Below are 12360 nucleotides of genomic sequence, written 5' to 3'. Positions count from 1 at the left end.
TACGTAAATTTAAACAAGGAGGATACCATTCACGCCCCTCAGATGGGTAAGCATTTAAAGATCAATGACAGGAGGGGTGCCTGGGTGGCTCAGTCAGTTAAGCATCTGTCTTCGGCTCAGGGAGAAGCAGACTCCCCACTGAGCGTGGAACCTGACACAGGGCTTGATCATGGTCATGATCTTGGGGTCCTGGGATCGAGCCCCCTGGCAGTTTCCACGCTCAGTGGGGAGTCTATTTCTCCCTCTCCCTCTGACCCTCCCTCAGCTCATGCTCTCTCTCAAAATAAATAAATAAAATCTTTAAAAATAAATAAAGATCAATGACAGGGAAAGATGGTGTGAGGAACTCATGGGTTCTGTTTCTTTTTTTTTTTTTTTAAAGATTTTATTTATTCGAGAGGGAGAGTGAGTGAGAGAGAGAGAGAGCACGAGGAGGGGGAGGAGCAGAGTGAGAGGGAGAAGCAGACTCCCCGCTGAGCAGGTAGCCGGCCCCAGGGACATGGGGCTTGATCCCAGGACTCGGAGATCATGACCTGAGCCAAGGGCAGACACTTAATTGAGGGTTCTGTTACCAGTGAAGCAAGAGAGCCCCTATCAGACCAACCTTCCTCCAGAAAACTAGAACCTTAGGGCAAAATATAACAACGATCCATCAACCCTGAAGAAGAACCAGTGGAGGAGGGTGGACACATGCCCTGAGAACATAGATTGGTACAGCCTTTCTGTAAGACAATCTGGCAGCAGGTATCAAAACTTAAAATGTGCCCTCTTTGACCTAACACCGAACATTTCCATTTTGAGGAACCGATGCTACAGACAGACTTGCACAAGGAGACAAAGACCTTTCTATGGAGCTCTTCCCTGTTCTCTGCAGCAATGTTTGCATAGTGAAAAACCAGAAACTGCTTCAATGTCTAGGAACAGGGGGATGGTTGAAACTTTAGGGAGCATCTATGCCACGGAATGATACGCGGTGGACGGACAACCAGCCTTTTCTCTGTGTAAGACAAGTAACGGCCTCCAAGACACACTATTTGCTGAAAAAAAAGCAATTGCATGGAGAGAGATAGCCCAGAACATCATCAGTGGGAAGAGGAGGTCTGGGGCTGCTGGGGGGGCGGGGAGAGGGACGGTCGGTATGCCCACCTGCCTCTCCAATTTGCCCCGGCACCCAGCACGGGCCCGGCCTAAGTAGGTGCTTTGTGAACATCTGTTAACTGAAGGCTGAGTGAGTGGCAGAAATGAAATTCCTGCAAGAAGGCTCAGCAGGGTGACCTGGGGATCAGGGAGGCTTTGGGGAGCATGGGCAAGGATGATGGGGTTGAAGCTCCAAAGAGAATGAGGGAGCTGAGGCAGGAGGGGCTGGGTTACAACCCCCAAGCCTGGACTCGAAGGGGCCCCAGAAGTCAAGGTTCTCAAAAGTAGCCAATCACGCCCCTAGAAGCAAATCTGTGGCTGTTTTGGTTGTCACAACGATGGGGAGACAAGGACCAGGGCTATCAGACACCCTGACATGAGCAGAACTTCCCCCCCGGGACTTTTTTTCTTTCTTTCTTTCTTTTTTTTTTTAAGATTTTATTTATTTATTTGACAGAGAGAGACACAGCAAAAGAGGGAACACAAGCAGAAGGAGTGGGAGAGGGGGAAGCAGGCTTCCCGCAGAGCAGGGAGCCCGATGCGGGGCTCGATCCCAGGACCCTGGGATCATGACCTGAGCCAAAGGCAGACGCTTAACGACTGAGCCACCCAGGCGCCCCCCCTCCCCGTGACTTTCAAATGTCTGTCTGGATGCCGAAAGGGGCAGGGATGCCCCTCTGCAAACACGTGAGCCCAGAGTCCAACTCCATTTTAAACATAAGCACAAGGCATTTCCAAATGTTCAGGTGTACATGGAATCGTCTAGTAACTCAGGTACCATGAACGTGGAGGGAACGCCGTGCTTTGTGATGCTGAGAATCTTCCCGAGAGTCACTCACCACTTTGGAAAATCGAGTCACCGGTACCCCACCCCCCAGTTCTGGGAGTTTGTCACCAGTGTGTACCCTGTCTGTGCTATGGTCCCCTCTGTAACTGCCCCACTCACAGTGATCTGGCCAACAATCCGATTTAGTGATGATTTCAAGATGACAAATGTACAAGGCTTAAGGAACAAGGGTCAATCATATTCAGATGGGTATTTGAAACTTGGCTTTACAGCTTCACCCACAAATGGATGGTTACTTTGCCAAGGCTTTTTTACCCCCTAACGAAGCAATGAAACCACCAAGGCTAAGTAAACCTTTTCAAAGAACCGCACTGACCAAGGTGGCAAAACTGCACCCCCTTTCTCACCATCTCCCTGCCGCCTGTGGCCACACAAACCAGTGGCTCCTGTCCCTTCTGTCTCCGTCAGTGAGAGCCCCGCCACACGCTCAAGTAAGTCTGCCTGGGGACAGCTGATCCTGACCCTGGTTTTTACGCTAGCATTAGTCATGCACACGCCTCTGCGTGTCACGATTTCCCTGCCCTCCACATATGCAAACGGCTCCCAAGCTTCGGTTGCCCCGACACGCACACTTACTCGTCACAGTGGGGCAAACTTGTCACGACAACTCTTGTCCAGTGTGGTCATGCCTGAGCACTGACACTCTGGAAATCAATTACTTTCGTATGTCATTTACTTGCCTTTTATTTGCTCTGTAGATTACAACTGGGGTACTATATCGGTTTTTAAAAATTGTGTCTAGGTAGGTTATAATATCTCTAAGGTTCCCTTCCAGATAGTAAAGGGGTGTCCTATCTGAGATACCTCTTCTAAAAGGGGGGTACTGAAGATGTCCAGTCTAGGCACATGTAGGTATGGGAGCCGGGGGAGGGGGTAGGGAGAGAAGGAGAAAGTACATCAAGGAAAGAAGGAGGAACCAGGAACAGTCAGAGGACCATGAGGACCATCACCATGTGAGCAGGGTGAGAAAGCCCCGTGGAAGCTGGGTCCTGACCCAGCCCCCTCGCCTCTGAGAAGGTTCAGAAACGGATCTGCACTCAGGGAGGCTTAGGTGCAATACCACCAATGACCAGCAGGAGGAGCCAACTCTGGGACCCTCGCCTGCTCCTGAGCCCAGCACCCAGAGGACCCTCAGAGGTCCTGCCTTCTGGCAGTGGTGGATTCCGCCGTGGCCTGACGACACCCAACAGTTCTTGGCTGCTTCATAGCCACACATCTGTCTCTTAGAGCTGTCCACCCTCGGGCCCCTTACCGGTCCAGCCCCTGCCTCTGTCCTCAGGGTCCACCCTCCCCGGTCCTTACCAGTTACATGCCCCTTGGCAAGGGTCCTATTTCTCTGACCTTCAGATGTCTTTGTGGTAAAAACGGGGGTGGTAACTGTCTGCTGTGGGGACTCAGCAAGGCTACGCACGAAGGAGCCCCGGGGCCCAGCTGGTTCTGGGGATGGGGGCTGTCCTTATCATTACTGACCAGAAGGGCTTGGGCTCCGGCCACCGGCCCGGATGCGCAGAGCTGTCAGATTGGCGAGCAGCCGCTGGAAGTGGAAGGGGGGCAGCGGAGGGTCCACATCCCCGGAGGTCTCCTGCAACCTGACAGGGGAGGGCGTCAAACTGGAACCCAAGGCTGGGGGCAGATGGTGCCAAGGAGCCTCCAGCAGTGGCGGAGAGGGCGGGAGGCCCCAGACCACAGGACAATCCACGTGTGCCCAGACCTCAGGGCCCACCCTGACTGCCCAGGCCCCGCTCTCAGGACACAGCAAGACACTTACTCGAACCTGAGCTGTACCTCCCCGGGCTGCCCGGCATCCGGGGGGCCGGAAAGGCTGGAGTGCTGCAGAGTCAGGGCCAGGCCCACCCCTTCCAGCCTCAGCTGCACGGGGAGTGGGGAGCTCCCAGGGGGGACCCAGAAGGTCAGTGTGAGGGGCTGTCCATAGCTGAACCGCTGATCTCCCAGGAACTTCTCTGAAGACGAGAAAAAGGCTTGTCTTCACTTAATTAGCTTGAGTTTAAAGATTTTGTCTCCGGTATATTGATTTTATTGACAATTAAACATCCAAACAAGATAAAGTGACAGCAGGGAGAAAGCCAAAGGCTCCCTGCAAAGCAGACGCTGAGGGTGGCCGCACGCCCCCCTGCAGGCCTGCTTCATGTCCCTGTGCCCCTGTAGTAACACAGGGCCCCACGCCCGGCTTACTGCTCTGCTGTCACTGTCTCGAGCTTGGGTTTTGTAAGTGAAGCCTGATGGGGCAATGGAGTCTCTGGACTCTGGAGCACAGCAGACACGCGTGTTGCACACGGTGGTGGCATCCAGCCGTCCCCGTCACAATCCGTGCTCACAATACCCCACCGGCAGCTTCTGGTGGCCCCACGCGTGGGGAGCTTAGTGAGGCTCAGAGCACGTACAAGGTAAGCCTGCTCCACGTGTGGCTACGCAGGGGCGCTGACCGCCCCGGGGCCACGCTTTCCACGGGCGTCAGAACACGTTTCGAGCAGAAAGAAGGTGGTGGCCTCCTAAGAAACACAGAGGGCCCAGGGGCCCTATCACACACAGCCTTCGAACTCGGGCTGTTTTTCTGTATCTTCCAACTGCTTCAGCTGAAAAACCCCCACGTGGCAAGAAAGGGCCCCACTGGCCCCTCGTTGCTTATCTCCCTCCCGTCCCCCGGCACTCAGGAATCACTGGGAGGCAGAGTGTGCTGGGAGAATGTGGTGCGTATCAAGATGTGAAATCAAAATGGTTGATTCTGTCCACCTACCTCGCCCACTGCACCATGCCCAGCACCCGGCACAGGACCCAGCCAATACCTCTTAAGCAAAAAAACTACTTTTTCTTAAGCCTGTCCAAAAAGCACCACGGAATAGAGTGTGTTTTGTGCTCTTAGACCTCTGAGCTTGGAGAACCTGCCCCAGGACGGGGTTCTCAAGACCCCTGGACTTTTGCTTCTTGCCAGGTGCTGTGTCCACAGAGCAAGCCGGATCTCTGTGCACCATCGCTCTGGCCCTTCTCGGAGAGGGAGGTCAAGGGCAGGACTGGGTCGGGGGAGCCAGTGGACCCGGAATCTGGCCATAGGAGAGCTAAGAATGGACTGACTCCTGGATCCTGGTTCCAGGTCTGGTACAGTTCCCAGGAGACCAGAGTTGCCCTACTTGGTGGGGGGTGGTTCAGAATAATCTAGAACTTCTTGCTTCTGCAGGAATCCCAGGACCCTGGGAGGAGGGTGCCATGGCCTGGTGGGGTGAGAGACTGATGGATGATGCACAGGGATTTCTGGGGCCTGAAGGGGCCTGGTGGCAAGCCCTTGATCAGAAATCAGGCGGGGGAGGGGTGCTCCAGCAGACTGTGCGGGGCGTGTAGTTGGTGGAAAAATGGCCCCCAAAGGTATCCATGTCCTGATCTAAGAAATCTGTGAATACGGTATGTTGCATGGCAGGGACAATGAAGATTGCAGATGGGATAAAGGCTGTTCATCAGCTGACCTTAGAGTAGAGAGATTATCTTGGATTGTCCACCTGGGCCCAGTGTAATCACAAAGCCCTTCCTACGTGGAAGAGGGACTAAGAAGAACTGACGTCACAGAGCTACAACAGGGAGAGATCCCTCGGCTCTGAAGACGGAGGAGGGGTCTCGAGCCGAGGGATGGGAGCGGCCTCCAGAAGCTGGAGAAAGCAAGGGAACAGATTCTCCCCTGGAGCCTCAGGAGCGCAGCCCTGTGGATGCTGTGATTTTAGCCCCGGGAGACCCATTTCAGACTTCTGGCCTCCAAGACATGGAGAGAATAAATCTGCATTGCTTTTAGCCACTGGGTTGGTGGTCATTTGGCATAGCAGGAAATGAACGTGGGGCAGTCCTGCCAACCCCACGTACCTGGTAGCGTAAGCTCCTCCTCGTCTCCTGGATTCAGGAGGATCCCCCTTGGGCTCCATCGTGCAGGATGCTCTGGGCCCCCCACACTTCTGGTCCGCCAACCCTGGGCTCCTGGACAGCAAACACACATGCCCATGTGAGGCTCTGGAGGGTGGCCTCCACCCCCTCCCTCTTCACACCCTTCCCGGGGGTCCCACTGATGGCCCCCAGAGGCCTGAGCACAGCCTGAAACAACCGACCCCGGTAGGTGGGGAGAGACAATTCTAGAGACAGGTCGGGGTTGGGGGGGGGCGGTGAGAGCCAGCTGGTGCTCCATGCTGCCCACAGCCAGGCAGCTCAGACCCCCACCCCAGAGTCAGCATGGGGGTCTTAGGGTGGGAGGTAGCCCCAGGAAAAGTGAGAAAGCTCAGGGTGCTGGCTGTTTAGGGCAAGGTCCGACCTCTGAGCCTGCCTTGCCCCTTCAGTGGGCCCTGAATACAACATAGGACACAGTCTGGAGACCCCAGCACGCGGCACTGAACAACAGGACATCTCTGACAGTACCGGACTTGACCTCATCCTCAGATCTTCCGAGAACTTCCTCACCCGCAACCTCACCACGCCTGTCCTTTGAGCTGCACGTGTCATTAGCCCCACCGCACTCCAGGAGGCCACCTCGTTAGGAAGTGGTCAAGCCAGGGTGAGAACCCAGACCTTCCCATCCCCCGTCCCGTCCACCCTCCCTCTGGTGACGGCACCACACCAAGCAGAGTCCGGCACAGAGCAAATGACCCCAAGGGAGCAGCTGGGAAAGGGGGTGGAAGCCTGACCCCTGGGGCACCAGAGGGGTGAGGAGGGAGGGATGAAGGGAAAGAGGTCAGAAAGAGGAGGTCTGCGGCTCCCTGGTGCTAGACTAAGTTCTGCCCCTCGCTGGCTGTGTGACGCTGGGCAAGTTACTTCACCTCTCTGAAGCTGGTTCCTTATCTGCAAAATGGGGACAACGGAGTACCTCTGGCCCTGGCAACAGTTCTCAAAGTTGGCCTAAATACCCCGGGAGATTCTCGAGACTCAGGGAACCCACGAGTTCGAGCTATCTTCATAGTAACACCAAGATGAAATTTGCATCTTTCATGCTGCGTCTGACCAACACACGGTGGAAATTTCCAGAAACTGCAAGTCATGTGCTATCACAACAGACTGAGCTCTACTAATCCAGCCTTAAAGAGATGTGCAAAAGTATACACATGCACTCCCCTCTTTTTGTTTTTTTTGAAAAACAGCTTTTTTGCACGGGCTGATATTATTTTATGCTACACATTTATTCTGGTCATTTTTAAGTGAATTAATATACAACTATTTTAAAATTACTGTTTTCATTTCTAATACCGAAAATACCCACGTAAACTACCCACGTAAAGAACAGTACTTGGAGGTCCTCAGTAATTTTCAAGAGCATGAAGGGATCCAGGGACCAAAAAGGCTTGAGAAGTGTGGCCTGAGGGTCCCTGTGAAGTATACGAGATGCTGAGAGAGATGCACCAAACCCAGCGCCTGGCTCAACGTGAGAACAGAACATGGTATTGTTCTTAGGATCTATAAAACGAGTCCCATCTGATGCTAACACCCTAGACCGCCCCCCCCCACCAGGTGACCTCAAGGCGGGGTCCCATCTCCGTCCTGCTTTCTGCGCAGTGTCCAGCAGAGGGCGCACTGCCCCCTGTCTGGGGCCCCTCCTGCCTGGCGGAGATGCAGGGGTCAGGGGACTCTGCTGGGCACGGCAGGGGTTCCTGTAGGCTGTGATTTAATGCAGAGCTCCACTGCCCTCCAGCTCCAAAGATGCACGTGCACGCACCTGCAGTTGGGGACCCAGGGCACCCTGGTACCCCCGGACCCTGTCCCAGACAGAAGGCTGGCAGAGCAGCTGAGAGCAAAACTCAGGAGCTGACAAACCTGGATGCCAACCACTAAACTCTGTGACATACCTTTTCTGGGCCTCAGTTGTCTCATCTGTAAAATGGGAATGAGAGTACCTACCTTCCAAGGACTCTGTGGGTTCCATGCATGTAAAGAACTCAGCACAGTGCCTGGCACACAGCAAGCGCTCAATAAATGGAGTCCAGGGGATTGTTCGTGAATCCCCAGCACTGGGACACGTCACGGGAGGCCAGTATTGACAGACTGATTAGAAACTCCCCCACAGGATCTAAAGGCTGTCACCTACCCAGCTCCCAACCCTGCTGGAGGCTAGGGAGGGAGCCAAGGGGTGCAGGTAGGTACTGGGGAGTGCTGAAGGGTGCAGAGGGGCACATCTTGCGTGGCCTGTGTGTGTGAGCCCGCGGGAGATGCCTCCCCTGCAGCCTGAGGCTGCCCCCTCCTTCCCACCCCCACCCCTACCCCCACCCCCAGTACTGCAGGATCTCCCCAGAGCAGGACCGCCCCACCCCCCCGCCGGGAGGTCGCTGTGGGGGCGATGGGAGGCGCTTCCTACCCTGGCGGAGGTCGGAGAGGATGTGGTGCTCCCGAAACTGGGCAGCGGCCGCACACACCTTGGAGTGGCCGTAGCAGAAGCAGCTGGTGCAGCCGGCCAGGTGGTGGGGCTGCAGGTTAAACGTCCCCGGGCGACATCTGAAAGGAGCGCAAGCCCCGGGGGAAGGGGGTGGCAAATGAGCCAGGGAGGTTCAGGGGATCCCAGCTAGATCAAGGTGAGTCAGAATCACTGGGGAAACTTCAAAATATATATATACACATTTTCGGATTTACAGGAGTTGCGAAGATCATGCAGAGAGTTCCTGTGGCCTCTTCACCAGCTTTCCCTGACGTCAGCAACACGGCAAGGGCGCACTTAACTGCGCCGAGAAATTCGCGTGAGTTCACGTTAGTTCCCGTTATGTCCTAAACTCCAGACTTGATTAGGATCTCTGCCCTTTTTCCCCCAATGCCAGTTTTCCTGGCCCGGATCCGATCCGGGACCACGGGACCACGGTGCCTCCTCTGGTCTGTGCAGTATTCTTGTCATCCACACCCTTGACGCTTTTGAAGAGTAGTGCAGATGTTTTGCAGAATGCCCCGCAATTCGGGTTTCTCTGATGCAGTCTCATGATTAGACTGGGGTCATGGGTTTGGGGAAGCAACAGAGGTGAAGTATCCCTCTCGTCACATTGCACTGGGGTAAATGACGCCCCTGTGAGATCCGGGAGTGTTAACCTTCACCGCCTGGTCAAGGTGCAGCCCGCCCACGGGCTCCTGCACCTTCTGCCTTCAGGAGGAAGTCACTAAATGCAGCCCCATCCCCTGGAGGGCGGGGGACACACGCAGACACCACCACCACCGTAATTACCAAATATTTTGCGAGGGAGATATTTGGGGCAATGCGAATACCCTGTTTCTCCTTAAAATCCTGCCCACTCAATTAGGTGGCTCTTGCCCATCGCGACCATTACTGTGAAATTCAAACTGATTTCCTATTTCTCCCCCTTCCTTCTACATTTATTATTTGGAATTCTTTCACCAGGAAGATTTGTCCTCTCGTCCCGGTGTTATTTATTTTTCCCCTCTCATCTGTTTATATCAGTGGGGACTCACGGATATTTATTTGATTCTTTGGGTTATAATCCAATACCATCATTATTTATTTTGTTGTTCAAACTGTTCCAGCTCTGGGAGCTCTTTCAGGTCGATGTTTGTGTCCTCAGGCCCCCATCCTAGTTTAGAGGTTTTTTTCTGTTCGTTTTCGTCTGGTTTTGTTTTTAATTAAGTACTTCCTTGCTCTCTGTGACGACCAGACACTCTGGGCTCATCCGGCATGGTCCCGGCCCCAGCCCCGGGATCAGCCATTTCTCCAAGGAGTCCTGGAGAAACATTTCACAGACTCCCGGTCTGCGCCTGGGGGCTCCGTGTGAGCCAGCCGGGGCAGAGGTATCGGATTCGTAAGAAGCTGTCGATGACCCCCGGGGCCCAGCCAGTTCTGAGGAGCACAGCTCATCAAGCTGTCCCATTTCACAAATGGGCAAAGTGAGGCTCAGAGGGAGGACCCCCTGAAGGTGCAAGGCGGAGGGGGGCAGAGCTGTGGGAGAACCCAGGTGGGGGTCCGGTTCCCCGACTCCACTCTGTTTCCTCACCTGAGGGATCTCAGGGAAGGAAGTCCCATCAGGGAGCCGAGCTCCCACCCCAGGGCCTGCAGGCCACATGTGGACGAGGTGAGGGGGTGGCCTGGGGCTGACCTAGGCAAGTCAAGGCCAGGGCCAGCCACGGCTTCTTCTGACCCAGTAGAGACCCAGCGCACACTGACAAGAGTCGAGTCCATGATATAATGCTGTATCAGGTGCTTCACACACAGGTCTGCAGGCAGAGAATCAAAAAGCCCCCAACAGACCCTGCGCTCGTTGCAAAGGGCTTCAGAGGTCAGAGCCAAAGCCAGGAAGAGGAGACGGTGTGTGCCTAAGGAGGTAAACCCACATTTGTCCACCAGCCCTACTGCTTGGGGCTTGGAGGTCCCCTGAACACACCAAAGAGGAAGTTTAAGGATCATGTGGCTTTGGAAAAGTAATTTTGCCTTGTGGAACTTCGGACACTCCATTTGTACCACGATAGGATGACAAAGATGGCAAAGCGGTTGGAATCGCAGCTCAACTGGTAGAAGCTTCTTGGAGTAGGGCAGAGAGGATTCTGAGGTTATAGTGGGGCTCATGGTAAAGACCACGGCATTCCACTAGTGATGTCTGCCCTGGGGGTGAGCGGGGAGGGCAGTGGTGGGAGTATCAGGTATTTGCTATTCCTGGATTAGAGCATCTCTCCTATCCTTTCCAGCTCTTTTTTTTTTAAGATGTAAAAGAAGAATGGCTATCACAGCTTATAACCATCAGTGTAGGGGTCAAAGCTATAAGCGGTGTCCGGGCGTCGGGTGGTGCAGTCAGTTAAGAGTCCAACTCTTGGTTTCAGCTCAGGTCACGGTCTCAGGGTCGTGAGATCGAGCCCCACGTCAGGCTCCATGCTGAGCATGGAGTCTGCTTCAGGTTCTCTCTTCCTTTCCCTCTGCCCATCCTGCTCGTGCACTCTCTCTCTCGCTCTCTCTAATAAACAAATCTTTATAAACAGTGTCAAAACCTTTAGATAACTTCCAGGACGGCAGACCCACGGTGCCCCAGGAAGGGTGACAGGTGGCGAAGTTGCCCAGGTCTGTATCGGCCCTGCCCCTGCTCCTCCACCACATCATGAGCCCTGAAGTCACTCCCAGCAAGCTGAGGGTCGGATCGGCTCACCCACCTGTCACACAGGTGTCCTTCCACGTTCCTCTTGCAGGGGCAGCGTCCGCTGTGGGGGTCACAGGTGCCCAGGCTGCCGACAGCGCTGCAAGTGCAGGGTCTGCAAGGAGATAGGACAGTAGGAAAGGTATCCAATGAGCAATTCCAGAGTGAGGATAACCCATCCTCCTGAGAGGGAACTTCTCCATCCTTCCCCATTCCCTAGAGAACCAGGAGGTAGGCTGACCCAAGAGCCTGCCGCCTGGCTTTTACCATTCCCACCTTGCCAAGGAAGTGACCCATCCACTCACCTGAAGAGTGATCCATCTGCCAACCCACCCCCTCATCCATCTGTACATTCTTCCAGCCACCTATCCATTTATTCATTCTTCCAGCCTTCTATTGATTGACCCACCCACCCATCCATGCATCTTTCCATCCATCCATCCGTCCATCCATCCGTCCGTCCGTCCGTCCGTCCGTCCGTCCATCCATCCATCCATCCATCCATCCAACAAGACATGGTTCCTGCCCTCACAGAGCCTACAGTCAACTGAAGATGGACGAACAAACAGGTAGGTACTGTACTTTGATATGTTCTAAGAAGAAATATAAGAGGCCACAGGTGCACCAAGGAGGAGCTTGAGGGGAGGGACAAGAGGACAGGTAGAGGGAAGACTTCCTTCCACGGCCAGAGTTGTGCCTACACCCACTGAGTATTCTGTGGGGCATCCGAGACTCCCCATCCAATCCCGATGCATTTCCATTGCCTTTCAAATACACAAAGAGCCTGTGGTAACCAAAGCCAAGTTCATTTAAAAGTGTTCCTGAGTTTCTAAGAGCTTTATTTTTTTGGTCACGGGTGTTTCTCAATTAAGTGATTGAGTTAGACCAGCATGTTAAACCCCTCTTCTGAGGTCTGGACCCCAGGAGCCCCCTGCCCGTTCTCTCCCCTTGGATGCCCCACCAGCACTGCAGAATCAGCCTCTCCCCGTATTATGCTCCCTGTGTCATGAATGGCCTCCCTCCACCCAGGGGCCTGGGGGCTCTGCCTTCATTCTTCCTCTTCTGCTCCCTGGTGACCACCTCCTGCCAACTCTGCCTTCCGAGGGGCTCTGGAATCTGTCCGGTTCTCTGCCTCTCCGTGGCCAAACCCTACTGCGAGCTGCCATGTCTCCCGGCTGTTCCTACTGCAGCCTCTACCCCGGCCTCCAACCTCATCCCACTCCTGCCTCACACCTGTCCACAGCTCCTCCTGAGGCCTCCGAGGCCCCGTCGGACCCTCCTGCCCTG

At 54.6% G+C, this 12360-nt stretch overlaps 1 protein-coding gene across 1 annotated transcript in view; it reads right to left on the bottom strand.

Annotated features, from left to right (window-relative positions):
* Positions 1 to 12360, bottom strand: part of LAMC3 (laminin subunit gamma 3) — a 55245-nt gene that overhangs the window by 20322 nt on the left and 22563 nt on the right. The window contains exons 7-11 of the mRNA XM_081803780.1: positions 11090 to 11188; positions 8316 to 8452; positions 5849 to 5959; positions 3753 to 3945; positions 3455 to 3573 (exon numbers count right to left, since the gene is read on the bottom strand). Of these exons, the coding sequence (XP_081659906.1) occupies positions 3455 to 3573; positions 3753 to 3945; positions 5849 to 5959; positions 8316 to 8452; positions 11090 to 11188 (659 nt within the window). The remainder of the gene's footprint in view (positions 1 to 3454; positions 3574 to 3752; positions 3946 to 5848; positions 5960 to 8315; positions 8453 to 11089; positions 11189 to 12360) is intronic.

The sequence above is a fragment of the Leptonychotes weddellii genome, chromosome 14 (genome assembly GCF_054177405.1).
Source record: "Leptonychotes weddellii isolate Sample4059 chromosome 14, ASM5417740v2, whole genome shotgun sequence".
Lineage (NCBI taxonomy): Eukaryota > Metazoa > Chordata > Mammalia > Carnivora > Phocidae > Leptonychotes > Leptonychotes weddellii.
The sequence above is the reverse complement of the archived record's forward strand: the minus strand, read 5'-3'. Positions and strand labels throughout refer to the sequence as shown.